This window comes from Echinococcus granulosus (assembly GCF_000524195.1).
Source record: "Echinococcus granulosus chromosome Unknown EG_S00073, whole genome shotgun sequence".
NCBI classification, from domain to species: domain Eukaryota; kingdom Metazoa; phylum Platyhelminthes; class Cestoda; order Cyclophyllidea; family Taeniidae; genus Echinococcus; species Echinococcus granulosus.
This window is the reverse complement of record NW_020170453.1, coordinates 268,498-294,788: the sequence shown is the minus strand read 5'-3', so window position 1 is coordinate 294,788 and position 26,291 is coordinate 268,498. Positions and strand designations below refer to the sequence as shown.

Below are 26,291 nucleotides of genomic sequence, written 5' to 3'. Positions count from 1 at the left end.
GCTTCTTTTCTAGAGTCAGCTCCTGCTTACGAGGTGAACTTCGATTCCAACATATGGGCAGCGATTGCAGAGGCGGCTCGTTTAGAGATGTTAGGTATGCGTATTCCTGAAATGGCTAGGCTTCTCGGTCTGCGAGTGAGTTGACGATTTAATTAAGACTCTAATTGTTATAATTATTAGTAAACCCTCTTCCTCTCTCTCCCTGTCTTCCCTCCCCCACCCCCATAGCGCCGCTACTTCCAATTCCTCGTGCTGCGACTGCAGGACATTGTGGATCGTTACGAGGCGGTGCGGCGTAATTTATCCCCCATCAAGGCCGCGCTCCTGCAGCTCACTCTTCGGGACTTCATTGCTCACTTTGATCGTGGAGTTAACTATCTAAATTGGGATAGTTTAGCAATTGATGACTTTTTGGAGCTGGCTGAGAAGGTGAGGTACAGAGGGATCAAAACTTCTCAGTGTTTCCCATTTGGCAGAAAATCACTGTGGCTTAATCCTTGGTTTAAAAATGATAAACATTGGAGAATGGGACCGATTAACACCGTGTTATATAAAATAGTCTGTGCATAAATAAAAAAAACGGTAATAGAATTAATTAACTGTAAGGTGTTTGTTTGCACTTTTGGTATTTTTTTCCCCTTCGCTGAATAAGTTAAAATCATTTAAAATTGGAGACAATTTTTCGTCACAGCCTCAAAAATTGTAAAACCAATTCAAACCCAAGCACATTTGAAGCGTTCTCAATCTGTACATCTTTCACTTCTCTTTGCCCCTTTATATCCAGAAAATCCAATCACTGGAGACACAGTTTAAGGAGATAAATAGGTGCTTCGCCAGCCTGCAGCAGGCCTGTTGCAAGATAAAACGCATAAATCTCTTCAAGGAGCAGTCACGTGCAGTGCTAGTCTCTGCCAAGGAGTTTCTTGACTACGCCGAGGCGGCGCGCGAGAATGACATGGAGGAGTTGGCCACAGCTACACAGAACACCCTCGCCAATGCTCTGAGCAAGTTGGAGGAGGCACTGTTCGACACCAGCACTCATCGATGTGAACAAATGGCTTCTGTCTACTTGATGTTTGAGCAGGGATTGTTGGAAGCACTTGTCAATGTGAGTTTGTTCGATTATGTCATTTTCGAAGCTCCTGGCAGTTACGCATCCTTACTGGCTATCCTTCGGTCAGATAACTTGCAGCACCACTCCTAGGATCTTTATGATTCCATTTTCAGATGGTTCTAAGGAACGTCTGGCACTTCGTAGACCGGTTGGGTGGGATGAAACCGGTCTTTCACATTGATGTTCTCCTCACTAACTCCGACATCGTTCTCTATCCAACTACTGGGGACCTCTATAAGTGGATGATACAAACCATTCGAGGATGCACAGATAGGTTAGCCTTCCATATTCTCCCATATTAATTAATTTTAATGATTTTGTACGATTTAACCAATATGGCAACTTTAGATGGCTGTTCTGTGAAGCACCCAGCGCGTATTTCTTCTGTATCTTCTTCCTCTGGTATCCGAGAAAGGTGGGATCTATCCTAAGACAGGGCTGAGGCGATTTTGCATCATAATCTCTAATAATAGACTGTAATGCAACATTACATAGTTTTAATTTTATGATAGCCCAAATTTAATACCGATCGTACTGCAGGATCACAAATTTTGGGACCAAAGTAAGACTCGTCGTACAAGTTTCCACGGCCTTCTATATTAAGAGAATATGATGATTTAAGACCTTACTAGTGTCGTCTTCTCCCGCCATTCCCCTCTCCATCTCTTTCCGCCCCAGTACGCGTTTTTTCGTGCGATGGATGCGCGGAACCTGCCTTCCCTGTCCCTCCACACGAGGTGGTGACGGGGAGCGGGTGGTGAACATTAACTTCTCGCAGGAGCTGGAGCGCTGCCCTCAAGTCTACGAACCCGAGACCGTCTTCAATGAGAGGGTGGTCAAGCTTAACCGAATCGTCATTGATTTTCTGCGGCGCCTTGTGCTCTATACCATGCTCTGGCATCAGGACAAGGTGGGGTGTGCTCTTTGAAGAAGTGTGACGATTTGCTAAGATTGAAACTTCCATGTACCGGCTAGTGTGTTGGATAAGAAGGAAACCAACACTCATTCTTATACACAATTAGAACATCAGACGTCACTGAGAGAAGAAAGCTAGTCTAGACACTTCATAATTTATTTGTCCACTCACTCTTGCATCCTACAGATGAATGTGGTGGAGAAGTGGGTACATAAGAAGCCACGCACGACCCGAGATTTCGAAATCCGCATAATGACGCTGCAGAATTGGGCGGAGAGTCTCGCGCGGATTATTGGGCCACTGCGGGTGGTGCTAGCGGGCGCGTTGGGCCTGCGCATGGGCTCCTTCATGGACAGTGTATACACACACCTCAGCGACTGGCTGCGCATCTACCTGCGCTTTGTGTACGAAACCGCAGAGCAGAAGTATGCCAGTGTCATGAAAATCCTACTAGTGGGTCTTGTTTTTCTCTCCCTCTCTCCTGACCTAAATTGGATACTAAACCATGATGGGATTATGCTTGGAAACATATTTAGAATCAAATGAACAAGAAATAGGAAATATTTTCCGCTGTATGGATTTGAGGTGGAATCAAGCTAGAAGGGTGGACAAATAAATGATGAATAGATGAATGGATGGTCTAAGGATGTCAGATGGAAAGATAAATGAATAGATGAATGAAAAGGTGGATAAGTACATAATCGAATGCGTAAATAGGAGACCGAATCAGCGATTACCCATTATGCACATTCCATACCACAAATTGTAGGAGAAGCGCGGGGTGCTGAAGAAGAAGCCTGTCTCCTTGGTGCAAATGAAGCAGCTACTGAGCGTGATGGGCGAGTTGGAGGGTGGAATGTGCGAGATGGTGGACGAGTGCGCCAGCGATTTGTCCGAGCGCTACCGCCTCCTCCGCCAATATGGTGATCCCGAGTATCTCCAGCAGGTACCTAAGGAGCACTGGCACTCTCCCAACACACTGCGTCGTCGATGGAATGCCATCATCTTACGCGCCCTTGAAATGGCCGCCAACATCGCACCAATGAAAGCTCAGTTCGCTTTTGGGGTGCGCGATGTTGTGCAAGACTTCAAACGGAGGGTTATGCTCTTTGTTGAAGAGTAGGTTCTGGTTTTCAAACGGTTATTTTGGTCAGTTTCTCATCACTTGATTTATCTAACAGGGCTTTTCTGACTCGTTTTCGGTTAGCGTCTGAATGTCATTTTATGGCAACGGTCCATAGAAGTTTCATCTTGGTATTGGGATTGAGCGAACTCTTCTTCAATTCCTTACATAAGCCAAATTTATGCTCAACTATATCCTTCAGCTATAAACGGTCAGGTCCAGGAACCGAATCACGCAATCTCGACAACGGTTTAAAGAGTCTAGTCAAGTTCACCAAGCTTTCGGATAACCTCGAAACAGAGCGAGTAGATCTGCTTAGCAGTGAACGTCTCCTCGGACTACCAATCTCTGCCTATCCTGACTTGAAGACCATTCGCTCAGAGCTGCACAAGTTGAAACCCATCTATGAGCTCTACATCAATCAGAAGGTGAGCTTGATGTGTGGACGTTAAATCCTACTCTTTCTCTCCATCTAGACTGCACGCCAGGATTGGGCTTTAATGCTCTGGAAAGACGTCAATATCAAGTCGATTCAGACGGCTACCCAAGAATTCATCGACACCTTCAAGGCGGCACCCAAAAAGATTCGTTTGCTACCCTGTGCACGGAGGTTGTACACGGACTTGAAAAACTTCCAGGACTCACTTCTGTTGATTGTCTACTTAAAGGACGAGGCCCTTCGGGACAGGTCCGATTACAAAGCTCTGCTCTTGACCATCACTGTTAAACGTTTTATAAATATTGCATATACATCTTGGATAGGCACTGGAAGCAGTTAATGGAGAAGACTGGGATCAGTTTCGATATTGACCCACTGACATTTACCCTGGAGGGTGTCTTCGCGATGGAGCTGCATCACTACTCCGAAGTGATTGCGGTTATCGTGGCCAACGCTCAACGGGAACTTATTATTGAACAGGTGGGACAATTTACTCTTGAGTGCACAGTAGATTGGCTATAAATCTATTCCATGAGGCCCATTTGCTCCGTAGACAGAGGATAGGTTACACAATTAACTACAATTTTTACCACCGGTCAAGTAATTCTTAGCCATTTGAGCAAATATGAAGTGGATATTAAAGTATCATTCTGTAAAGAGGCACAATAGAAATGGGAGGGTATCCATCCCCTCCACACGAAGACAATCTCTGACGGAATATGATGACATTCAGGCAAATAAAGTTAACCCAATGGCTAAACTTTTGTGTTGCACTCGTAGAGCCTGGAGGAGATAAAGCGTATATGGAAGGAGATGAAGTTCACCCTTACCCTCTACACCAAGTGCAAGGGTCAGGCGTGTCCGGTGCTGGGAGGTCTGGATGATACCACCAAGGTGTTGGAGGACAACATGCTGAGTCTACAGTCGATTAGTGGGAGTCGCAATGCAGCGCCCTTCGTCACCACTGTGCGTCAGTGGGAGAAGGACCTAAGCACCATTAGTGATATCCTTGAGGTCAGTAGTGGAGTCGCCCACCACCACCACTTCGCTGCTGAAGGTGACAGAGTCTCTAACCTGCCTCTCGCTTCTACTTTAGAAATGGGTGATTGTGCAGCAGAAGTGGATGTACCTGGAAGTCATCTTTGTAGCTGGTGATATCGCCAATCAGTTACCAAATGAAGCAAAAAGGTTTCAGAAGTTGGATACCGCGTTTCGTAAGGTGCGTCAGTTGGGAGGAAAGGGATAATTTCAAACTTGGTTGAATCGCATCTTTTTGATAAACTAGTGCTATAGTCAAATCATGGGGACTTGAAAGAGTCAGAAATACACTGAGTTTAGACGCTTGCATTATTCTCTTACCGCTACAGCTAATGAAAGAGGCGATGGAGGTGCAGTTCGTCATGAAGTCCTGCCTCACTGATCGTAAGTTAGATACACTGTCAATGCTGCAGAATGAGCTGGAGTTCTGTCAAAAGGCGCTTAACGACTACCTGGATGCAAAGCGCAACGCCTTTCCGCGATTCTACTTCATCTCCGACGATGAGATGCTCTCCATTCTTGGTGGCAAGGAGGTTGGGTCTATTCAGGAGCACATTGTTAAGGTCAGTTGGAGAGCAAGCCAGCAGAGTTGCCACTGAGTATAGCATCAAATATTCAAATGCTCCACAATCCAGAGATTACAACGAGATAGGTTTTTCTTCAACGCTTTGTGTGTGTGACGAACTTGAAAGACACATGGACAGATGGTCGATTTTCTCTACCAACTGGTCACCCATTCAACAGTCTACACTATTGAAGAATGGGAAGAAAGCGGGTTAGTAAGGCTAATTTTTCTCTGTAATTTCTGCAGATGTTTGATAACATAAAAGGCTACCAGTACCGACAGGATGGCAAGAGCACGATAATTACAGCCATGGTGTCGTGCGAAGAGGAGGTGATGCCCTTCCATCGGCCAGTCTACGTGGTGGGTAAGGTGGAGGAGTGGCTTCTCACCCAAGAGTCCGAGATGCAGCGTTCCAACCGCCTCATTACCAAGCGTGCCCTCTTCTATTACTGCTACAAGAAATTGCGTGTCAATTGGATGCTTGATTTTCTCGTGAGTGGTTGATCGTTCTTTTAAAGCTTTTGCGATTCTCATCCGAAGACAAAGTCTAAATGTTGTTCGGCATAAACAACGAGAATGAAAGTAGACTAACCTCAATCCACAAATTACCCATGCAGTGACCGCATATCCTAGAATTAAAACGTACTTTCCACTTCTATTTCTCAGGGCATGGTCGTGCTAGCCGCCACCCAGATCTGGTTTACTTGGGAGACCGAGGACGTCTTCAAGCGCATGAAAGCGGGTCAACGTCGTGCTCTAAAAGACTTTAACCGCAAACTTCTTGACCAGATCTCCCAGATTGTCCGCATGGTGCGTGGCTACTTGGAGCCTAATGTAATGAAGAAGCTCGAAACCGTGCTCATTCTCGACGTACACGCCAAAGACATCATTGAAAGCTTCATCCGCGATAGCATCCACGCCGTTGAAGAATTTGAGTGGGAGTCCCAGTTGCGATTTTACTGGGTTCGCGACCTGGACAACCTGAAGGTGCGCCAGGTCTCTGCAGAGTTTGACTATGGATACGAGTACTTCGGCATGAATGGGAGGTTGGTCATCACGCCACTCACGGATCGTATCTACCTGACTTTGACTCAGGCGCTTTCGCTGTGTTTGGGAGGTGCGCCTGCAGGCCCCGCAGGCACGGGCAAGACGGAGAGTACGAAAGACTTGGCCAAGGCTATGGGACTCCTATGTGTGGTGACTAATTGTGGCGAGAGCATGGACTATAAGGTATTCACGTCCGTTACGCGATTCTGTAGTTTCACACCGCATTCACTCGAAGTTTATGCGAACAAAACGTACGAGTTCTAATTCTTTCACTGAAATTTATAAATACCGAAAAGGTATTGAAGACTCAATTATCTCGGTGTTCAAATTGACGCAAGTTGTGGTGGACATCAGTTGAGTTACACTACGTAGTTAAATATATAAGTAAACGAGAGCGATGCTAAAGGAACTCATGCGCGCTTATTTTAATTAACCATGTACTAAGTGGATGCGTCCATCGCAAAAGAAATCCTATTTATCCAGTGGATTTTTATTTACTCTTCCCGTTTGACGGTATCAGTCCTTTGGAAGGCTGATGATGGGTCTCTGCCGCGTGGGATGCTGGGGCTGTTTTGATGAGTTCAATCGCATTGAGGTCTCCGTCCTCTCCGTGGTCACCTCACAAATTCAGGCCATTCAGACTGCCCTTAAGGCCAAGGCCACCGTTTTTCAGGTTAGTCTATTCAGTCCCATCTAAAGAATAGTCCCTTCAGTTGTCCCTTACCATACCACTTCTTCCTAAAACCTTAAACTTAAGCTAATCCTTTTTGAACACCAAATTTACTTATCTCCTTTTCTTGATTATTTTAATCATTTAGGTTGTGCCACCCTCTAATGTTGCCTCAGAAAATTCAAAAGCAAATACATTTGAAATGTCTCAGTAATGCAAAGTGTATAGCAGTAGTAATTCACGGCTTTTCTTTCATAAGTCTGTTTTCTTTAGTATTTCTAATTAAGGCACATTGAACCTTAACTGAACAGATGAAAATGCTAACATTAGCATCTTGATTCAGCTGGAGGGCCAGGAGACGGTGCTGAACAGTCATATCGGCTATTTTATTACAATGAATCCAGGCTACGCGGGTCGCACGGAGCTGCCTGAGTCACTGAAGGCCCTCTTTCGTCCCGTCGTGGTCATTGTGCCCGACCTCGAGTACATTTGCGAGATTATGCTCTTCGCTCAGGGCTTTCTCACTGCGAGAGTAAGTCCGTTTTATCTTGTTTTTTTTTTTCATTCAGCTCATTTATTTGTTAAGCTTACCCATCCGGATAATGCAAGTCATCTGAAAAGGGAAAAATGACAATTTTTGTTGCAATTACAAATTACTTTTTGCCATCTCTTACACCATTCCATCGCTATATTAAGCATAGAATGTGCATCCCAAATAAAATAAGAGTAAGTTGATGCACAGTCGCGATTCACTTTAAACAGACATCAGCAACTCTGTCTACCTCCTTCTCTCCGCTGCAGGAATTAGCCAAAAAGCTGACCACCATGTACCGCCTGGCGAAGGAGCAATTGTCCCAGCAATACCACTACGACTTTGGGCTGCGAGCCCTCAAGTCGGTGCTCTCAATGGCGGGCGGAATAAGACGTGCCGATCCCGAGAATCGGGAGGACAAGCTACTAATGCGCGCACTGAAGGACACCAATCTGCCCAAGTTTGTGCATGAAGATGTGGCCCTCTTCATGGGTCTTGTACAGGATCTGTTCCCTGGAGTGGAACTCGTCCTTCAAAGCTCAGATCCCGACCTCATTTTCGCAGCTACCGCAATACTCAAGTTTCAGAGGTACTCTGTCATTGAGGAACAGGTAAGCTGCGTGATGAGGAAGGGGTACACCCGCTGTGGTGCAGGACAAGTTTGGTATTCAGTAAACTTCTGGCTTAATTTTGAGCGTGGATGTATCGCAGATGGTTCACCCCATTTGTTCGCATTACGAGGGTACATTATTATTAAACCTCCAGTTTTAACTAGTCGATTTTAGGGCGGCACTCATAAAATTCTATATAAATTGCAAATAACTCGTTTTGTTGACGATGTTCATCCTAAATAAGCCAATACAGTACTGCACTATATTAGGTTCTCTCCGGCTACAGCGACTGCGACTCGTCGTTCAGTTCTCAGCGTTGGGCCGTTAACAACGGAGCTCAAAAGGCCCTTGTCCGGTGGCAAAATTACCCGTTAAATGGAATAGACACTAATTTCGTGGATCAGTATACCTTTGACATTCTACCTGCATTACTACTCCGTCTGACAGTACTGTGAAGGAACGTAACCACCATTTAAGCCTACGCTCTAGTTAAATAGAGTTACACTTGACAGACCAATAATTCGGAGAACAAAACTACATTCATTCCAAAAACTTCCATTCATGACGACCCTTTCTCCTGGAGTTTTTGATAAGACCTCAGAATTTACCTGAGTCCGCGTGTTGACATTTGGCGCTGTTTCCCTTTAGCTACAAAAGGTAATCCATCTGCGAGACACGCTGGCAGTCCGTCATGCAGTTATGCTTGTCGGTCCAACACTGGGAGGAAAGACCACTGTACTTAGTACTCTGGCCAACGCCCAAAGAATGTGAGCAGCATGCCTTTTATCCTTTTACTTACGGAACTACTGGTAACCAGGTACTTTAATTAGGTGGAGGCGGCACGCTAACACGGTGATAAAATGTTTGTGAAGGGTTAGTTAACAGTTTTGCTATTATTCCAAACATTTCCTCCTTAATTTGAACCTACCTTCACATCAATAAATGTTGGCCGAAGAGAGTGAATGTGATTAGAGCTTGTCTGCATTAAGGAATGAGTGTGACTGCGTTCCAAGGCTGGTGAAACCTCCTGTAAAAGTTATTGCATGGCATTTGGAGTAGGTGTGGAACGAAGCGGTAAAGCTTGTTAATTGTAAGTGGATTGATCAACTTGATTCCGGTGGTGCATCGTTTTCAGGAAGTTCTTCCGTTCGCAATTAGAATAATGATGCACCTATCACTATTGTCTAAAAGTACTGGAGATTGACAAGTCAAGAACACCCTTTAATTATGCAAAGCCCAAAGTGAATAATGATGGGGATGATGGCAGCCTTTTCTTGGCATCAGGTAATCTGATGGAAAATGAGCATTTCGGAAATAAAGGTAGGATAGAAGTAAAGGTACCTAGGTGTATACAATTATTCGAAAATCCTCAGTCAGAAAATCCAGCTACTCGTATTTTGATTGAACCCCCTTAGAACTGTCATCCAACTTCATCGTTTCTGAGCTAGAATGTATTACCTCATGAAATCGTGCATGTTTGATTCTATAAATTTCTCCAAAAACTCTTTTTACCTGATAAATGGAAAAAAGCATCAAGAATCTACGCACAACTTGCCTTTATTTTCTGCATTTGTCCGAGTCGTAGGACGTGAGAAATTTAAAGCCTAATGTAATGGAACTCTGATGGTCCGCTATTCAGATAGGACCAGCCAAGTAGTGCCCCTCAACCAATGCTTTCTTTCAAGAATGGGTCTTCCCACAAAGCTGCACACCATTAATCCAAAAGACCGTTCCGTAAACGAGCTCTATGGCACCCTGGATCCCGCCAGTCGTGAGTGGACTGACGGTCTGCTTTCCATGATTTTCCGTCAAATCAACACACCCACGGAGCAGAACGAGCGACGCTACATCGTCTTCGATGGTGATGTGGATGCTCTTTGGATTGAGAACATGAACTCTGTGATGGATGACAATCGATTGCTTACTCTAGTCAACGGGGAGCGTATTAAGCTGCAGCCCTATTGTGCTCTCCTATTTGAGGTCGGGGATTTGAGGTTCGCTTCGCCTGCTACCGTCTCGCGTTGCGGTATGGTCTACGTGGACCCCAAAAATCTCAGTTATGAGGCCTATTGGAATGCCTGGGTAAGTGGGACGAGGACTGGGGTGGACGGCGATGGTTGATTACTCTCTGAAGTGTCTGAAGGGAAAGTGTCTAGTTAACGAAGGCATGAATGTGCATGAAAGGTTATGATCAAATGAAATATACGGAAGAATTGAGTGGGAATTTGCAAATCAGCTGCCGATTTAGCGGCAATATCTCGGTTAATTTTGTTGCCATTCATCCACCTTGGAAGATGAAAAGGAGCACGTTCAACCAATTGACCTAGAATAAATTTAAAGAACCGTGCATTTCTGACGAAATAGGCTTTTCAATCTAGATTATTTGATCAGATAAAAAAGACGAACTGATCAGCACAACTGAGAAAAGGTGCGGACTAGGAATTATAGGCGTAAATTTTTGCCTTTTTCGTCCATTTAGCTAATGAGCATTCACAACGAGAATATCAGTGGTGCCTTGGAATTCCTCTATAAGAAGTACGTTCCCCATCTGATGGATCTCATCTTCGAGGGCATTGTTCCAGCGGGTAGGTTCGGCGGACCCAAAACTCGCAGACAACGTCTCTCCACTGAATCAGGTGAGTGTAATGCATCTTCAATCCACTCACCGCTAATTGCAATATTTTTAGTAATTCTGTAACCATGGGTCTGCGTGCTTGTGTCCTAGCATGACTTCTGCGATGTACTAAGAGTGAAATGCACACTTATTGGGGTCACCAGATTTTACATTCATTCCCAATGCTTCCTCTAGCCAAAGAAGGTGCACTGGCTGGTGGTGCCGCGGCATCAGCAGGAGGTGGAGGCGGTGGCAGCGGAGCCGGTGGTGGAGGTGGCGAGGACTCCTCCAAAACCAAGAAGATCATCCACGTGGTTCCCACCAGCCAAATGCATACCATCATCCAGTTTTGTTCTTTACTTTCCGGTCAGCTGGACGAGGGCAGCGAACCGGGTAGCGACAATTGGGGAAAGTTGCCTAGTCTTGCCGAAGCTGATGGGCCCAAGTCAAAAGCATCTAAAGACGCGACGTTAGTGGCGGGGGCGCTTGAGGTGACGGAGGAGGGTGATGAAGTGACTGCAGCAGAGACGGAGACGTTGCGGACTGCAGCGGAGTCGTCAGTATACACCTTGGTTTCGGCGGGGACAGGCCTAGGAACCAGCGCAGAAGAAGCGGCTGTTGAGGCAGACCTAGCTGCGCCTCATGCAACGGAAATGCCGACTATCGGCCTCGACCCTGTTCTTACTTATGACAGCCCTGATGCTTTGGAAGCCGTTTTTCTATACTGCCTCTTCTGGGCCTTTGGCGCCCCGATGCATCTGCATGATCAAATCATCCTGGATGAGACTATCAAGGCGCTTTCTGGATTGGGAATGTATGATGAAGGGGAAGGAATGGGTTTCGTTGCTCCTGGTAAGTGGACCAATCACCTACAAAGAATGCATAAGAAATGTTCTCAATATAACGTGGCTGCATGGAAGTGGGAGGACTTCAGACACGTGACGACGTCTTCCCACTTCATAAGTCAACTAGTTCGACAAGACTTTTTGCTCATACTGCCGAAGTCCAAGGCAATATCAGCCCTTTCGGTTTCATTTGATTTACTATAGGTGTGATTCCATGTCACTCAGACCACCTCTTTGACTACATGTTCGATCTAAAGGAATTGCACTGGGTGGAATGGCGTCGTCTCGTCCCCAAGTACATTCACAATACAGCCGTGCCCTATCCCGAAATCGTTGTACCGACGGTTGAAACTGTCAAGCTTGAATGGATTCTCAAAGAAATGTTTCTGGTCAGTCCCTAGCTAACATTCATCTTCCATCTACCACACTCTACTATTCTTTCAGATAAATCGACCACTGATTATGGTTGGCGAAACTGGCACCAGCAAGACGGCGACCGCCCTGTCCACCATCCAATCCCTGAATCCCGATGTTACATGCTCTCTCGTAATCAATTTCTCCTCCCGCACCTCCTCCAAAAATGTTCTCCGTAGTCTCAACGCCAACGTTGAGAAACGTGCCAAAGGAGTGTACGGCCCTATGCCGGGCAAGAAGCTCATAGTCTTCATTGACGACCTTAACATGCCACAGGAAGACGAATACGGCACTCAACAGCCCATAGCGCTGATGCGAATGATCCTGGAGCATGGAGGGCTCTTCGAACAGGGCAAGGATTTAGTGTGGCGAGCGTTGAAGGACATGACCTATGTGGGTGGTATGGGTCCACCTGGTGGCGGACGCAGATCTTTAGATCCACGCTTTGTCTCTTTCTTCTCCATCTTTCATTGTCTACAGCCCTCGGCCGACAGTTTGAAGAAGATTTTTGGTAGCATACTCGATGGTCACTTCGCCATAGGATTCTCGAAGAAATTGCAGGCCATAATTGAAGACATTACGAGCATGAGCATTGAGACATACTTTGAGATTAAGAACCGCCTTCTCCCTACCCCAACAAAGTTTCATTACACTTTTAATCTGAGGGATATCTCGAGGGTGTTCCAGGGGATATGTCAGGCCACTCCAGGAAAATTCAAGGGGCCTAAAAAGGTCCTGCGACTGTGGCGACATGAGGTTCTACGATGTTTTCATGATCGTCTCATTAGCAATGTGGATCAGAACATCGTAGAGGTAGGTGTTGCGACTGTCAAAGCAGTTCCCACATGTAAACACACCTCACAGTAAACCCTTATGTATGGCCAAAAATACACGTTGGATACTTGTTTTACGACTCAGTTTCTACTTATTCTACGCCTCGCCTTTCCTTTTTACCCTCTTCTACAGGGAATCGTAGCAAGTATGCTAAGAAAGTACTTCGAGGCGGACATGGACTACGCTGCGATGGATCCGATCATCTTTGGAGAATACTGGGCTGCAGGCACCGAGGAGGAGGTGGTCTACTATGAGGACATGCAAGACTTCGATGTGTGCAAGGCCATCGCCGAGGAGGTGGGTTTCTTCTCGCATCTTCCTCCTTTTTTCATTTATTTTTCGCGAATTACAGTATGACTTTCACATCAAAGGGGTTCGTAGGGGCCTATTGCTATGGAAATGGAGCTAATACATTAGCGTTGCTCCTGATTTAGTAGCCTCAGTTAAAAGGAACCAATTACTCCACAAACTTTGGATCTCCTTCACCTTAAATACACCCAAGGAGCCCAAACATATACCTCTGAATAGTTCGCGGTAGATTCATCTTCACGTCTCCACCGGCTTATCTTTCACAGCTGCTGCTGGCTTATAACGAGCAGGTGGGTAACCTCAACCTGGTCCTATTCAACGACGCATTGAACCACTTGAGCATCGTGCACCGGATCCTACGACTGCAAGGCAGTCACGCCCTCCTCGTGGGAGTCTCAGGCTCTGGCAAGAAAGCACTTGCCAAGTTGGCTGCATTCATCGCGGGCCTACGTACTTTTGAGATCAGTTTGAGCAATGCCTACGGCGAGCCGGAGCTCTGCGAGGACATCAAGCGGTTATACATGCAGATGGCGGAGAATACAGACCAATATACATTCATATTTACGGACACACACGTTCGTAACGAAGGTGGGCTTGCTCTTTCTCAGATATTTGTTCTCTCTCTCTCTCTCTCAAACCTGGCATTGATCGACTAAAGTGTATGAATTCTAAAAATTGCATAAATTTTGTCTCTCCTTAGGGTTCCTGGAGTTCGTGAACAACATCCTCACCACGGGCTGCCTGGTGTCGCTCTTCTCAGAAGAAGACAAGGATGGCGTTATAAACAATGTGTGGCCCAAGGCGGAGGCGGCGCTGAAAGCCATAGGGGGCTCCACGGCCACTGTCACCAAGGAGACGGTGTGGAAGTGGTTCGCCCGTGACTGCACCTCCCGCCTCCACATGACCCTTTGCATGAGCCCCGTGGGAGACGATCTGCGCACGCGGTGTCGCAATTTCCCCGGCATCGTTAACTGCACCACCATAGATTGGTTCTTCCCATGGCCAGAGCAGGCACTCTATGCTGTTGCCTGTAGCCTCATTGATCCTAAGGTCTGTTCTGGTGGATAATCGATCTTGACTTCTGTTCCATTCGTTTCTGTTGAGTTTGAGCCTGAATTCATCAATCTCACTGACCTCAAGGTTTTCCCCAGTTACCCGTCGAACTCATCCGTTCTGGCTCGCTTTTCTTCTATTATAATCTAATTTATTTCAAGGTTGGAAGGGCAGTGAGAGTTGCCGGATCATTCACCGCACACTGCGATGACCGATTTCGTGGAACATTGTTGACATAGCCCTAATGTCACTTCTTCATACGCAACCTTACGGATATAGGCTTTTTAATAAACCTTTCTCCGTTATTTAACTCAACCTCCTTGCTATCCATTTTCATCACTTCCGTGATTTGTAGCCACTCCTTCCGACTAAATTAAAACGAGTCTATTTGAATATTTTACTGAAATTTGTTTTTAGGACCAAATTGTGCCACGCAGACACTGGGAGGCGGTGATAGTGAACATCGTTAACATCCACATCTCCGTGAAGGAGGCCTCGGCAGAGTTCAAGCAGCAGCTGCGACGCGATAACTACGTCACGGCCACAAATTACATCGGTTTCATTGAGGGCTACAAGAAGCTCCTCAGAGAGAAAACAGAGTAGGTACCTTTGAAAGAGAAACATAGGTGATCGAAACTGGTTTTCACCTGTTAATCGGTATTTTTTATTTAGTTGGTGCGTGATTTTACTTGTGCTCATCTTATTGGTTCGATGCTTGGAAATGCTGGTCCGCATAGGACTTTGGACAGTTTGATATAATTTAATTCTGATGTTAACTGCTAATCTTCAGGTGGCTGATTTGTATGCGCTTCTATAAAACCTCCTATTCGTAGTCAATCGGAGACTATGGATATCTCCGGACGACAAGAAAGGAGAATTTTCCCACTTTAAAACACTCTTTTATTGTTTAAAATCTAACAAAACTGAACACTTGTGTTTGTATTTGCCCTAACAACATTGGAAATTTTGATTTAAATGGATTTTGGAGATAGAGAGATTGATTAAGCGGGCAGGAGAGGGTTAGTTTCATTCCCCAACACTTGCTCCTAATGACTTGATTGCAGAGAAAACGAAGCAAGTCAGGACCGATTGAAGGTGGGTTTAGAGAAGTTGAAGGAGACAGCCAAACAAATCGACGAGTTGAACACGAAGATGGCAATCCAGAAGGTGGTACTGGAAGAGAAGACGCTGTCATGCGAGGAGCTGATGAAGGAGATTGAGGAGTCCACTAACGCCGCCACTATCAAAAAGACCGAGGCGCAGGCCAAATCTATTGAAGTTGCGGCACAGCAGAAAGTCATCACCAAGGAGAAGGTCTGTCTACTTGTCTGTCTATTCACCAATCCATCTGTCCATTAACCCATCAAGTTATCCCTTTAGCTATCGACCCAGTTTATCCAGCTCTGACTGTTAGTATCTCCTTTTGTCTGTCTGGTTGACTTTCGTCGCCTCATTACCTGTCTGGTCAGTAAACTCTGCCTCCACGATCAAGTTCCGCTGCCTAGCTGATTGCCATTTGGCTCGTCTGTTTCATCTCGCCTGACATGTGTATTTGGAAGGGTTTTTAGGGGAATGGTGACCCATCATTTGTGTTTTCTAAGCTTCAATAAAGTACTTAGGTTTCTTCTTTGCTCTCCCATTGCATTTGGTCTGCTTAAGCTGCTTATGGTAACTATCTTAAAGGAGTTATGCGCCTTACCAATTAAGGGGATTTCTAACTGTTCACGCATCTACTTACCTATTCAACCGTTCAGCTATCTCTCTCTATGCCTTTTGTCCCATTATCCGCTTACCAACCTCTTTGCAGGTCTGCATATGCCTTTGCGGCTCCCGTTACCTCTCTCCCACTCTCTCACTGAAAGATTAATGTTTACCTCACCGCTATTTATATCAGTCTTTGGTTGTTCGGATTGTGTTAAAATTCATGAGTACTTCGGTACCAGGTCTGTGGACTTTCTGTACATTCATTTAAAAGAAAATTTTTGAAACGATCCACTTTTAGCTTCAGCAAGTCCTTCTTGGCTGAGATCCTTCACCCACTCCTCACAAATGTCGCTAGAGCTCTTAGTCTAATACGTTCCCCGGAGATTCTACACACCCAGTGCTATTACCTCTTTCTGTTCACTTACTTTTCCCACTTTTTATTATAATACTAGTCAGTAACCGTCTTCTAACTCCGCATTGTTCCACGATTTCTCTATTCATATCCTTAGTTATCTACGCATCTTTATTCTTTTGAACCAATGTCTAGGCGTTTGAAGCGAGACTGAAAATTTCGTATACCTCTAAAATGATGAAAAATAAGCCATCAAAAGTGTCACTTTTACTCGCCTTTTCCCTAAGGGCGAAGCTGAGGATGCCTTAGCCGAGGCCTTACCAGCACTGGAAGCTGCAAAAAGGGCGCTTGACGAGTTGGAAAAAGCTGATGTCACCGAATTTCGCGCCTTTGCAACTCCACCTAAACCCGTGAGTTACTGTTAACGCCGTAACTACCCAAATCTAAGCTTTGAAAAATGTAATGTTATTTTCATATCTTAGAGGTCATTGCTAATTTATACCTGGCTCGTACGTAGAGTGAAATCAACCTCTAGTGAGGTAGTTTTATGGATGATAGTCCAGCGCTATGTTGTACGTTGCACACTGCATCACATGTTTTAAACTGGTTATATCTACGCTGCATTGGCAAACTGTGCCGCTGATTGCAAGTAAATCGAAGTAATTCCCTCTCTTTAACTCCAATCCTTAATCATTCACAGGTTCAGCTTGTGGGTGAGTGTCTATGCCACGTAATGTCAGCGGCAGAGATAAGCTGGAAGGCGGCTCGTGGTCTCATGGCAGACGCCAATTTCATTGGTACTCTACAGACCATGGACTGTGAGGCGATTCCTCAAAGGAACATCAACGCCATCAAAGGTTTGCCTCTTCTCCAATCATCATTTTTCCCAACCCAACTGTCACGTTCTTTGTGGTTTTGCAAAACTGCGGTAGGTTGACTTAAAAAGCAGACCATGGTGGTGGATTGCCGACGCTACTAATATTTGTGTCCCATTTCACATTCCTTCGAAATTGTAGTTGTGATTACTTTCAACTATTTGCGTTTAAACCACTACCATTTGCATCCAATGCAGTCTAGCCCCAGCATCATACTTCATTAAATAAAGAAACTTACTGTTGGGAATATCTACGACTCCAGAAAACCTTTGGCCATTGCGAAACCTGCCTCGGGCGCCATATTCTACAGCCAGCACATACCTCAGGCTAATCGGTTTTCTTTGAAACAGTTGCCTAGACGCAAAACCACTTAGCACCACCTATACTACAAAGCAGCATCTCATCAACGCATTCTGTCTTACTTCCTTCCTTTTATTGTATTGTCATTTTGTTGCTAATGCAAACAGCTACCTGGTTCACTCCCATTTTCGCAGAACGTGTAAAGGTGCGTTTCTTTTTTACCTTTAGTTCACTTTCCATGCTAATGCCGTGAATACTTACCTTAAGAGCAACTTGGACTCGACCAAACCCGGTCTTGTTTCATTGTTATCCTCGATGCAAAACTCAACCTTGGAACAACTTACAAAATCCGATTTAACTAGCCGCAGCAGATGTACTTCATATTTAGCATCTCTGTACAGAGTCCAATCGGCGCAATCAGGATCATTCTTTTTTGGAATGCAGTATTTAGTTTACTCCCCCCAGACACTGTTGAGCTATTGTTTAGGTGTAGAAGGCCTGAGAGACGAGTACGGTAGGTGACACAAACAAAGTTGGAGAGCTGAATTGATGGGGATAGAAAAGGTTTGCATGTTGGCCACAAACATTGGTAATAACTGAAAATGTCGACCGCTTCCTTAATCAGATCTCCTCTCCAAGCGTGGTGTTGGCTACGAGGAGGTGCGTGCAGCCAGCAAGGCGGGTGGTGGCTTCTTCAAGTTCATCCTCTCTGTGGTGAGTTTTTACGAGGTGGCAAAGATGGTTCGCCCCAAACGGGAGCGCGTGAGGGCGCTGGAGCGCGAGTTGGCCAAAGCAGTGCGCGAATTGCAGATGTTGACGGACCAAGTAAATCAACTGGAGGATATGCTGCTTAACTTGCGACGCCAGTTCGCTGAGGCACAAAACGAGATGGACCGACTGCGGAATGAGATGAACATTATGCTTCGGCAGCTATTGGCTGCCGAGAAACTGACTACGGGGTTGGCATCGGAGAAGATTCGGTAGGTGCTTTGTTTTTGCGCGTTGCCGAACCAATTAATACGAGCTCCCATCAGTCGTACTGTTAATCGGATCTATTCAGTGCCTGAATCGACAAGGCTTATCTTCCTTGATTAGGTGGATAGAGACAGTTGCAGCCCTCCAACATGGCAAAAAGAAGCTGATGGGTCACTGTCTCCTGGCCTCAGCTTTCCTCAATTACCTCGGTCCCTTCACTCAGGAGTTCCGAACACACCTGCTGTATAAAGAGTGGTTCGACAATCTTGTCATTGATGATGTACAGCTCCTCTTCATCGTTTGCGTCTTTACTTTGGTCCTTCTTCCTTCTTAATACTCTATTTCGTTAATTTTTTCCACAGATCCCTATGACAGAGGGCTTCAAGGTGGATGAGCTGCTGACCACCGAGGTGGAGATCTCCATATGGAATTCGCAGGGCCTGCCGCCTGATGAGTTGAGCATTCAGAATGCTATTCTTACTATAAAAGGACCCAAAACGCCCGTGTGCATTGACCCTCAAGGGCAGGCCACCAATTGGCTTCGTGTGATGGAACACAACCCCCGAGATGAGACCCGCTCTATCAAGGTGGGTTGAATTTCTCTTTTCGGCTGGTGTATTGGGATAGTGCAGGATTAAGGAATTTCTGTCAAATTAAAGAATTCTAGTCTGTCTGAACAGGTGAATGTTATTCTGAAAGGTGTCAAACACTGCTGACCCAATTCTATTCCACTGCCTCTTTAAGCAGGTTCTCAATGCGAGACGCACTTTCTCGTTGCAGATTACCACACTGAACGACCCAATGTTTTTGCGTACTTTGGAGAACTGCATCAAATTTGGAGTTGCAATTATGTTCACTTCGATTGAGGAGAGCATCGACCCCGTCCTGAACAACATCCTAAGTCGGAATATTAGAAGTACTTGCGTTGTCATCATAGATTTTACAACCGATTCTCGTGAACAGAGTGATATTTGGATAATTTTTGTTCCTCCTCTCGCCTCCAGAGGACCGAGGCAGGGAGGTAGTGGTACTGGGCGACCGGGAGGTGGAATACGACCAGGGCTTCCGTCTTTACATGACCACAAAGCTACCCAACCCGCGCTTCTCTGCAAACCTCTTCAGCCACGCCTGTATCATCAACTATACTGTCACACCCACTGGTCTTGAGGGTCAACTGCTCTCTGCCCTGGTGAAGTACGAGCAGAAGGAGTTGGAGGACAAACGGGAGTACCTCATCAAAGCAACGAGGTAAGGCTTTTCCATTTTTCCTTACTAAAGAATGAAATTTGGAGACCCAGAGAATGAATGCGAGCAATTGCTTTCCCTACATTCGATACTTCAGTACCATTCGGCTCTGGAGCGTTTTTCTAGATGGGAGAGTTTTGGAAGATATCTTGGTCTATTGTCTTAATTATGCATCATGAAGTGGGTTAAGTTTGTGCTTGAAGATTTAGAAGACCCCATTCAGCCCAATTTCGATTACAGTTCTTGGTTTAATATCCGGAAGCCTAAAGAACGAGATGGAGCAATCTCTCCCCCATTCTTACAACGTTTTCAGAATGATTGAAGCATCGGCTCTTCAGTATTTTGATAGCCTCTCTATCCTATGTTAGACTAATCTGTATTGATACATGCTTCACCTCATTTAAACCGTTCTACTCCTGCTATTAAAGCCGATCGAACCACTGACCTTTCTCCTGCCCTCTTTGCAGCGAGAACAAGCGTATATTGAAGGAGTTGGAGGATCGCCTGCTGCTAGAACTGGCTACCCAAACAGGCAATATCCTCGATAACTGGGAATTGATCGAGACGCTGGAGAAGACGAAAGCCAAGGCTGTGGAGGTGGGCAGAGCCCTCGAACAGACCGCCGCTATCTCCATTGACGTGGATAGGCAGCGCAATGCCTACCGCCCCGCTGCTCGGTACTGACTCACTACTCACATTGTAGAATCCTGGAAACCTTGACCGCGATACTGATTTTGTAGATATTTTCTAGCAAAACTCAGTAATGTATTTTGTTGACCTTTTTTCAGTCGTGGAGCAATACTCTTCTTCATAATCGCTGATCTGGCGATGGTGGATCCCATGTATCAGTTCTCTCTCTCCGCCTTTCTGCAGGTCTTTCTCAAGTCCCTCAAACGCGCCATGCCAAATAGTTCGCTGCCTCGAAGACTGGAGAATATCAAGTCCACTCTAACCTTTCTTGTCTTCTCCTATGGCTGTACTGGTGAGTTTCATGCAACCTACTCTCCCATTGACCTACCAATCAGAGTAATTATAACATCTCTGTGGAAGCTTTGAGCATATCAAACATGCCTTTTCATTTACAAGTTGATACATCCATTTATTCCTGACCCACTCATCTCATATTCGTCCACTCGTCCATCAGACATCTGTCAATTCGTTTATGGTGTCTCTTCATCATCAAGCCACCCATTTTCACTCCACCCGTCCATTTGTCACATACTCAGTCATAAGTCTATTCTAAATTGATTCGTTCCAGCTCCATTATTCTTCCATTTTTCACCCACTGAAATCAGAGTTACCCGTGGTGTAGATAAAAAAACAATAGATCCTGAATTGGGTGAACTTTTGTGAAGCAGTGTGTTTTATTTCATCCACTCACAAATCCACCTACACAATCACTCATTCCAGACTCATCAAGCCATTCAACCATCCATCTGCAATCAATCCGGCCATCCAATTCAGATTCACCCATCCACTTAAACGCTAAATTAATGCTTTATTTGGCCATGTGGATTAGCAACTACGTCTCTTTTTCAACCTCGGCGTCATTTTAGCCATATTTGAGGAGCACAAACTTCTCCTCTCCTTCCAATTGGCCATCCGTTTACAGCAGGATGCAAGAAAGCTCCGCCCAAAGGAGCTAAACTACTTCATTCGTGGCAATCTCTGTCTGACAGACCAGTACTTTCCCCCACCGCACCCATGGATCCCGTTGGCTACATGGCGGGATTGTCTCTATTTGGCCACCTTTCTGCCGAAGAAGTTTGGACAGCTGCCTGAGAGTGTGGTCAAGCATCCAGAGGTGTGGAAAGAGGTGAGTAGATACTTAAAACCTATCCTTTAATTTTAACCTCCCGAGTTAGACCAGCCATTAGATACTAATAAGAGGCACGGTAATTTGACTACATTACTGCTGCAGGCATCTAGCAAAAATTATTATAAGATCTGTTTGAATTTGTTCTACTAAGTAACCTATGTTAAAAGATTCGAAAAATGGGTAGATGCTCATGAACAGTATATGCCGGGGTAGTGGTACGAATCAGAGGCGCCGGAAATAGAGAGACTACCGGGGCGGTATGACAAACTGACGCAGTTTTCGCGCCTTTGTCTGGTGCGCACGTGGCGCATTGACAGAGTGCCCGCTGCAATCTCGCTTTTTATCAACGCCACAATGGGCCACAGCTACGTGGCGCCGCCAATGACCCTGCTCAACGAGGTCCTCGTCTCCACCTCACCTACAATACCCATCGTGCTCATCGTCAAGCCCGGGTCCGACCCACCCGCTGCGCTCACCACTCTGGCGCTCAGTGTCGACTTTGGAGTGAACAGGATAAAGTATCTGTCGCTGGGACAGGGTCAAGAGGCGGTAAGAACGATATTTGGACTTCGATGTATTGGAGAGATAGACAAATTTACCGCCTAATGTCGTGCGATACCATCTACTAGCATGGCTATACTTTGGCAGAGCTATTATTTCCAGATTCCTTAACTCGGAATCCGAGCATCAAGTAATAACATTTATTTGATCTGAACTAGGCCGCAGAAAGCCTCTTCTCTAGTTGCTTGGCAAGGGGTCACTGGCTGGTGTTTCAAAATTGCCATCTCCTACTCTCCTACACCTCTAAGCTGGAGAAGATGCTAGAAAGTGCGGTGAATCCGCATCCCGACTTCCGTCTTTGGCTTACCACAGAGCCTGTCACCACCTTTCCTGTCGGCCTGCTCCAAATCGCCTACAAGGTTGGTGCTCCCTTTCTCTCGATAAGCGTGATTTAATGCTCAACTTCCTCCACTTCACAGGTTGTAATGGAACCACCGAGTGGACTGCGTCAAAATATTATGGGTTCATTGAACAAGCTCGACGAAACCCAATTTGTGGCCTCCACACACCCCAAGTACCGCTCCATTATGTTTGTTCTGATCTTCCTCCACGGAATTCTGCAGGAGCGTCGACGCTACGGGAAACTTGGCTGGAATGTCCCATACGATTTCGCTGATGCTGACCTCCTGGTCTCTCTACTCATCCTGCAGAAATCTCTCAATGAAACCCAAGAGGGTGATGCGATCAAGTGGCCAAGCATTAAGTACCTGATTGGCGAGGTAACTAGCCTCTTGATGAGGGCACGAGTTATATTTCTGCCTAGGTGATGTACGGGGGACGGACTATTGACAACTATGACAGGCGCGTATTGAAGACCTACATGGACGAGTACTTTGGCGACTTCCTATTCGACGAGTTCCAGCCTTTCCACTTCTACTGTGATAACAATGTGGATTATATGATTCCCGGTGAACCGGATGGAACGACTGATTACCGCGAAAATTTCTTAAGTGAGTTCTTTCGATTTTTTTGGACCAAGTTAGCCAGTGTCATGCTGCAAAACCTTGTATTGTGCGTCATCACGGGACTTGTGAAGTTTGTCAACATTTCTCCCCTTTTGCACAAAGAAATTTGTGCCTGTTTTTGAAGGAATTGCTGGGTGAGAGGAAGTTTTTCTGTACTCCGACATGACTTGCCTCTTTTCGTCTTTAACTTTTCTACGGTGGATGAAGGAGGATTGATGGATGGATGGGTGCGGGATGGAGGAACGTTGCGGTGTAGATGCAGGGATAGCTAATCGTCGTAAAGCGACGAAAATAATTACAAAATGACCTTAGCAGACTTCAGTGGGCTTGACTGGTGTCAGGGCTGCAATAGTTGTAGCACTCCTGCGTCATGAGTGGTGCCATGATATTCCTACTCTTGTAATCTATCTACTTTCTCCTTTCTCTGCATCACCTGTTCATTCGTTTATTTGTCCTCACACTTGACTCACCATCGGCTACTCTCTTTCTACCTGATTGGCTCCCTGTGTGCCTGCTGATGATGACGGCATGTTGCTTCTTCTGTTTTTCACCGTCTCCCTTCACTACTTTCCGTTACTTCAGCTCTACGAGAGGTGAGGTGAAGTGTTAGCTGCCCTCGCCGTTACCGTTGATGCTCCCATAACTGAAGCTATTTCTGTAGCTATAGTAATTGGTGTTTAGTCTGTTGCGCGTTTTGAGGGTTCTGGCGCTGTTTAGCGGTGATGGCGGAGACGCTCCTCAGAACTGAAGCGTCAAAAAAAGTACGGAGAGGATGGGAATTCATTAATACGCTCATTTTTCCTCATAGTAACCTTGGATGTGTGGCCTGTGCAACAAAGGCCCAACGTCTTCGGTCTGCACCCCAACACTGCAATCGGATACGCGGTGAGATTTGCACGTAGCCTTTGGACGAACCTGCAGAACCTTCTGCCGGAAACGGACAACGTCACAGGCATTCCGGATGGTGCTGCGCTCTCGCGAGCTGCTCTGGATGTAAGTGAACTACTCAAGGAGATGGAGAAGACTGCTAATGAGGCGGCGAAAGCAGCAGAGGAACAGGAAACAGCGGAGGTGGAGGAGGGCAGGGAGAAGCTACCACCACCGCCACCTCTCAGAAAGAAGTGGAAGCGAAAGAGGAAAACCAAGCAAATGAGCACTCCACCTTTGGGGTCAGGTGTGTTGCTATTTGGAGGAGAAGCTGAAGAGGCGGAAGAAGAGGAAGGGGAAGAAGGAGGAGAGGAAGTAGAGGAAAGAGCTGAGGGGGTGGGAATGGAGGAAGAGGAAGAAAAGTGGGATTTAGATGAGGAGGGTTTAGAAACTGAGGAGTCTTCAATGACCACACCGGAGGATGACAGTGATGATGTGAGTTTTTGTTCCACCTTCAAATGATTTCTGCATGACAGGACATCAAATAAATTACCTTTTTTGTTTCAACAATTCCTGATTCTTATTGATCAAGGTATAACATGATGCTCCTGATGCCTTTCATTCCCTTCATCAACGTTTAATAGCTTGAAGTCGCGCAGAAGTAGGGTCAGCAGGTCAAGAGGTGAAAAATTCTAGCTGCGATTATCTTTAATATGTTCAGGTTTAGCGAAGAAGTGCTGTCATCTAACGTTGTCATTTATTTTTCACTTCTTCCTGTCACAGTAAAACGATTTGACTGTAGCGGCAGATGTCAAAGACTTATCCGATCCCACCTTTTCGTGGCTGCCCTTAGAACACCACTGTTAACGAGGAGGAAGAACTAGCACCAGGAGTAGAGAAGAAGGCGAAGTCCGCCTCAGCGACGACCACGACCATGGGTGCAGGAATGCTGGCGAAAGACGCTGTGCTAGATGCAATGGCCACGAGTATTCTGTCCCGTCTTCCATCGCCCTTCGACATGATTGGCCTGCGCAAGAAGCACATGGTGGGAGAGATATCGCCCACCCTCGTGGTGCTCATTCAGGAGGTAGATCGCTTCAACCTCATCCTACAGGAAATGCGCTCATCGCTGCGAGAACTAAGACGTGCAATTGCTGGCGAGGTGGGGATGTCAACAGAATTGGACGATGTGGCTGCCTGCCTGGGGAGGGGTAGCATTCCCGCCTCCTGGAGGAGACTTGTACCAGCAACAGAGAAGAGTCTTGCAGACTGGTTGCAACAACTGCTACAAAGACATGAACAGTATAAGAATTGGGTGGGTTATCGATGGTGAAAATATGTGTTTCTTGGAGGACTTAATTTTTTAACTTCTACAATTTGGCAAGTGTGTGAGTGAATCTGAGCTGGGCAGGTCGATGCAGTGATGAATGCCTGAGGGACAATTTAGGTGTCTAGATCCAGGATAGATGAAGTGCCAAATGCATACCACCGTGCACCCTGACGGAGTGTTTTGCCACTTCAGTCTAACGGGGGAAGGAGCGAGCCCCCTGTGATGTGGTTATCAGGCCTCCACCTTCCCCAGTCCTACCTCACGGCGCTGGTGCAAAAGGCCTGCCGGAAGAATGGATGGGCCTTGGACAAGTGCACCATGTCCACCTCCGTCACCGACATCCTCCCTGCCGATACCTCCACCATTCTCATGGCACCTGACGTCGGTTGCAATGTGGTTGGCCTGTACCTCGAAGGATCTGGCTGGAGTGTCGAGGTTAGTTTACCTCGTGTCCAGCTTCTCCTGCTGCATAGAGTGCGAATCTGGACTTGTCGCTAGGAAACTTGGTAGACTGTGGAACTTCTTGTAACCTCAAGCTATTCTGTTTCTTTTCTCTGGTTTGTTTTGATGCAATCACTTACTTGCTTTTGACGGCACTTAAATTAAGTTGATTTCGGGGTCCTATTTTAGGAGCACAGCATGGTCCATCAGTCACCGCGAATGCTGATCCAGGAGTTGCCGGTGATTCGCCTCACACCCATCGAGCGTCACAAACTGAAACTGACGGGTACCGTGGAGGTGCCTGTTTACGTGACGAGCTCGCGACGCAACGCCATGGGTGAGGGCTACGTCACCAAATTGGACATGCCCACCAATGAGCACGACTCCTTCTGGATCCTCGAAGGAGTGTGCATCATACTTAACACCGACTGACCAGTCTTCTGAGTGTGACTGAGACATCTGTGCCCAAGTCTGCCTCCCCTTGTTTGTTATTGAATAAATATCGTTAAGAGCCTTCGGGATCAGGAGAGCTTGGAGTGCCAAATGTATACGACTTGAAGGGAATCAGCATCATTTGAAATCCTAAATGTCGGTATGAGCAAGCTCATTGCCCCTCGTTTTATAAAGTGAATTAGGTGGTTTGATTTTTAGAAAAAAATAATCCCATTTTTGCAACATTCGATGAGATTAGTGTTACGCCATTGTAGAATCCTGTTTTAGGTTAAAGTTTTAA

At 46.0% G+C, this 26,291-nt stretch overlaps 1 protein-coding gene across 1 annotated transcript in view; it reads left to right on the top strand. All coding sequences in view use genetic code 11, as the record gives it.

Annotated features, from left to right (window-relative positions):
• EGR_07261 (Dynein heavy chain 10, axonemal) overlaps positions 1-25,990 on the top strand; it is a gene marked incomplete at both ends in the record, with an annotated part of 31,292 nt that extends 5,302 nt beyond the window's left edge. The window contains 47 exons of the mRNA XM_024496510.1: positions 14-135; positions 229-429; positions 785-1,108; positions 1,228-1,388; positions 1,793-2,024; positions 2,217-2,483; positions 2,800-3,149; positions 3,356-3,581; positions 3,630-3,841; positions 3,916-4,072; positions 4,373-4,606; positions 4,689-4,811; positions 4,960-5,193; positions 5,442-5,687; positions 5,862-6,425; positions 6,763-6,915; positions 7,256-7,444; positions 7,714-8,055; positions 8,704-8,822; positions 9,741-10,137; positions 10,535-10,691; positions 10,865-11,521; positions 11,719-11,903; positions 11,959-12,741; positions 12,895-13,059; positions 13,338-13,659; positions 13,772-14,121; positions 14,542-14,723; positions 15,189-15,438; positions 16,468-16,590; positions 16,881-17,037; positions 17,981-18,335; positions 18,451-18,610; positions 18,693-18,917; positions 19,111-19,246; positions 19,335-19,578; positions 20,043-20,252; positions 20,364-20,557; positions 21,132-21,391; positions 21,608-21,943; positions 22,114-22,314; positions 22,375-22,674; positions 22,719-22,905; positions 23,729-24,282; positions 24,641-25,102; positions 25,310-25,552; positions 25,748-25,990. Of these exons, the coding sequence (XP_024349095.1) occupies positions 14-135; positions 229-429; positions 785-1,108; positions 1,228-1,388; positions 1,793-2,024; positions 2,217-2,483; positions 2,800-3,149; positions 3,356-3,581; positions 3,630-3,841; positions 3,916-4,072; positions 4,373-4,606; positions 4,689-4,811; positions 4,960-5,193; positions 5,442-5,687; positions 5,862-6,425; positions 6,763-6,915; positions 7,256-7,444; positions 7,714-8,055; positions 8,704-8,822; positions 9,741-10,137; positions 10,535-10,691; positions 10,865-11,521; positions 11,719-11,903; positions 11,959-12,741; positions 12,895-13,059; positions 13,338-13,659; positions 13,772-14,121; positions 14,542-14,723; positions 15,189-15,438; positions 16,468-16,590; positions 16,881-17,037; positions 17,981-18,335; positions 18,451-18,610; positions 18,693-18,917; positions 19,111-19,246; positions 19,335-19,578; positions 20,043-20,252; positions 20,364-20,557; positions 21,132-21,391; positions 21,608-21,943; positions 22,114-22,314; positions 22,375-22,674; positions 22,719-22,905; positions 23,729-24,282; positions 24,641-25,102; positions 25,310-25,552; positions 25,748-25,990 (12,494 nt within the window). The remainder of the gene's footprint in view (positions 1-13; positions 136-228; positions 430-784; positions 1,109-1,227; positions 1,389-1,792; positions 2,025-2,216; positions 2,484-2,799; positions 3,150-3,355; positions 3,582-3,629; positions 3,842-3,915; positions 4,073-4,372; positions 4,607-4,688; positions 4,812-4,959; positions 5,194-5,441; positions 5,688-5,861; positions 6,426-6,762; positions 6,916-7,255; positions 7,445-7,713; positions 8,056-8,703; positions 8,823-9,740; positions 10,138-10,534; positions 10,692-10,864; positions 11,522-11,718; positions 11,904-11,958; positions 12,742-12,894; positions 13,060-13,337; positions 13,660-13,771; positions 14,122-14,541; positions 14,724-15,188; positions 15,439-16,467; positions 16,591-16,880; positions 17,038-17,980; positions 18,336-18,450; positions 18,611-18,692; positions 18,918-19,110; positions 19,247-19,334; positions 19,579-20,042; positions 20,253-20,363; positions 20,558-21,131; positions 21,392-21,607; positions 21,944-22,113; positions 22,315-22,374; positions 22,675-22,718; positions 22,906-23,728; positions 24,283-24,640; positions 25,103-25,309; positions 25,553-25,747) is intronic.
• Between the last annotated feature and the right edge of the window lie 301 nt (positions 25,991-26,291).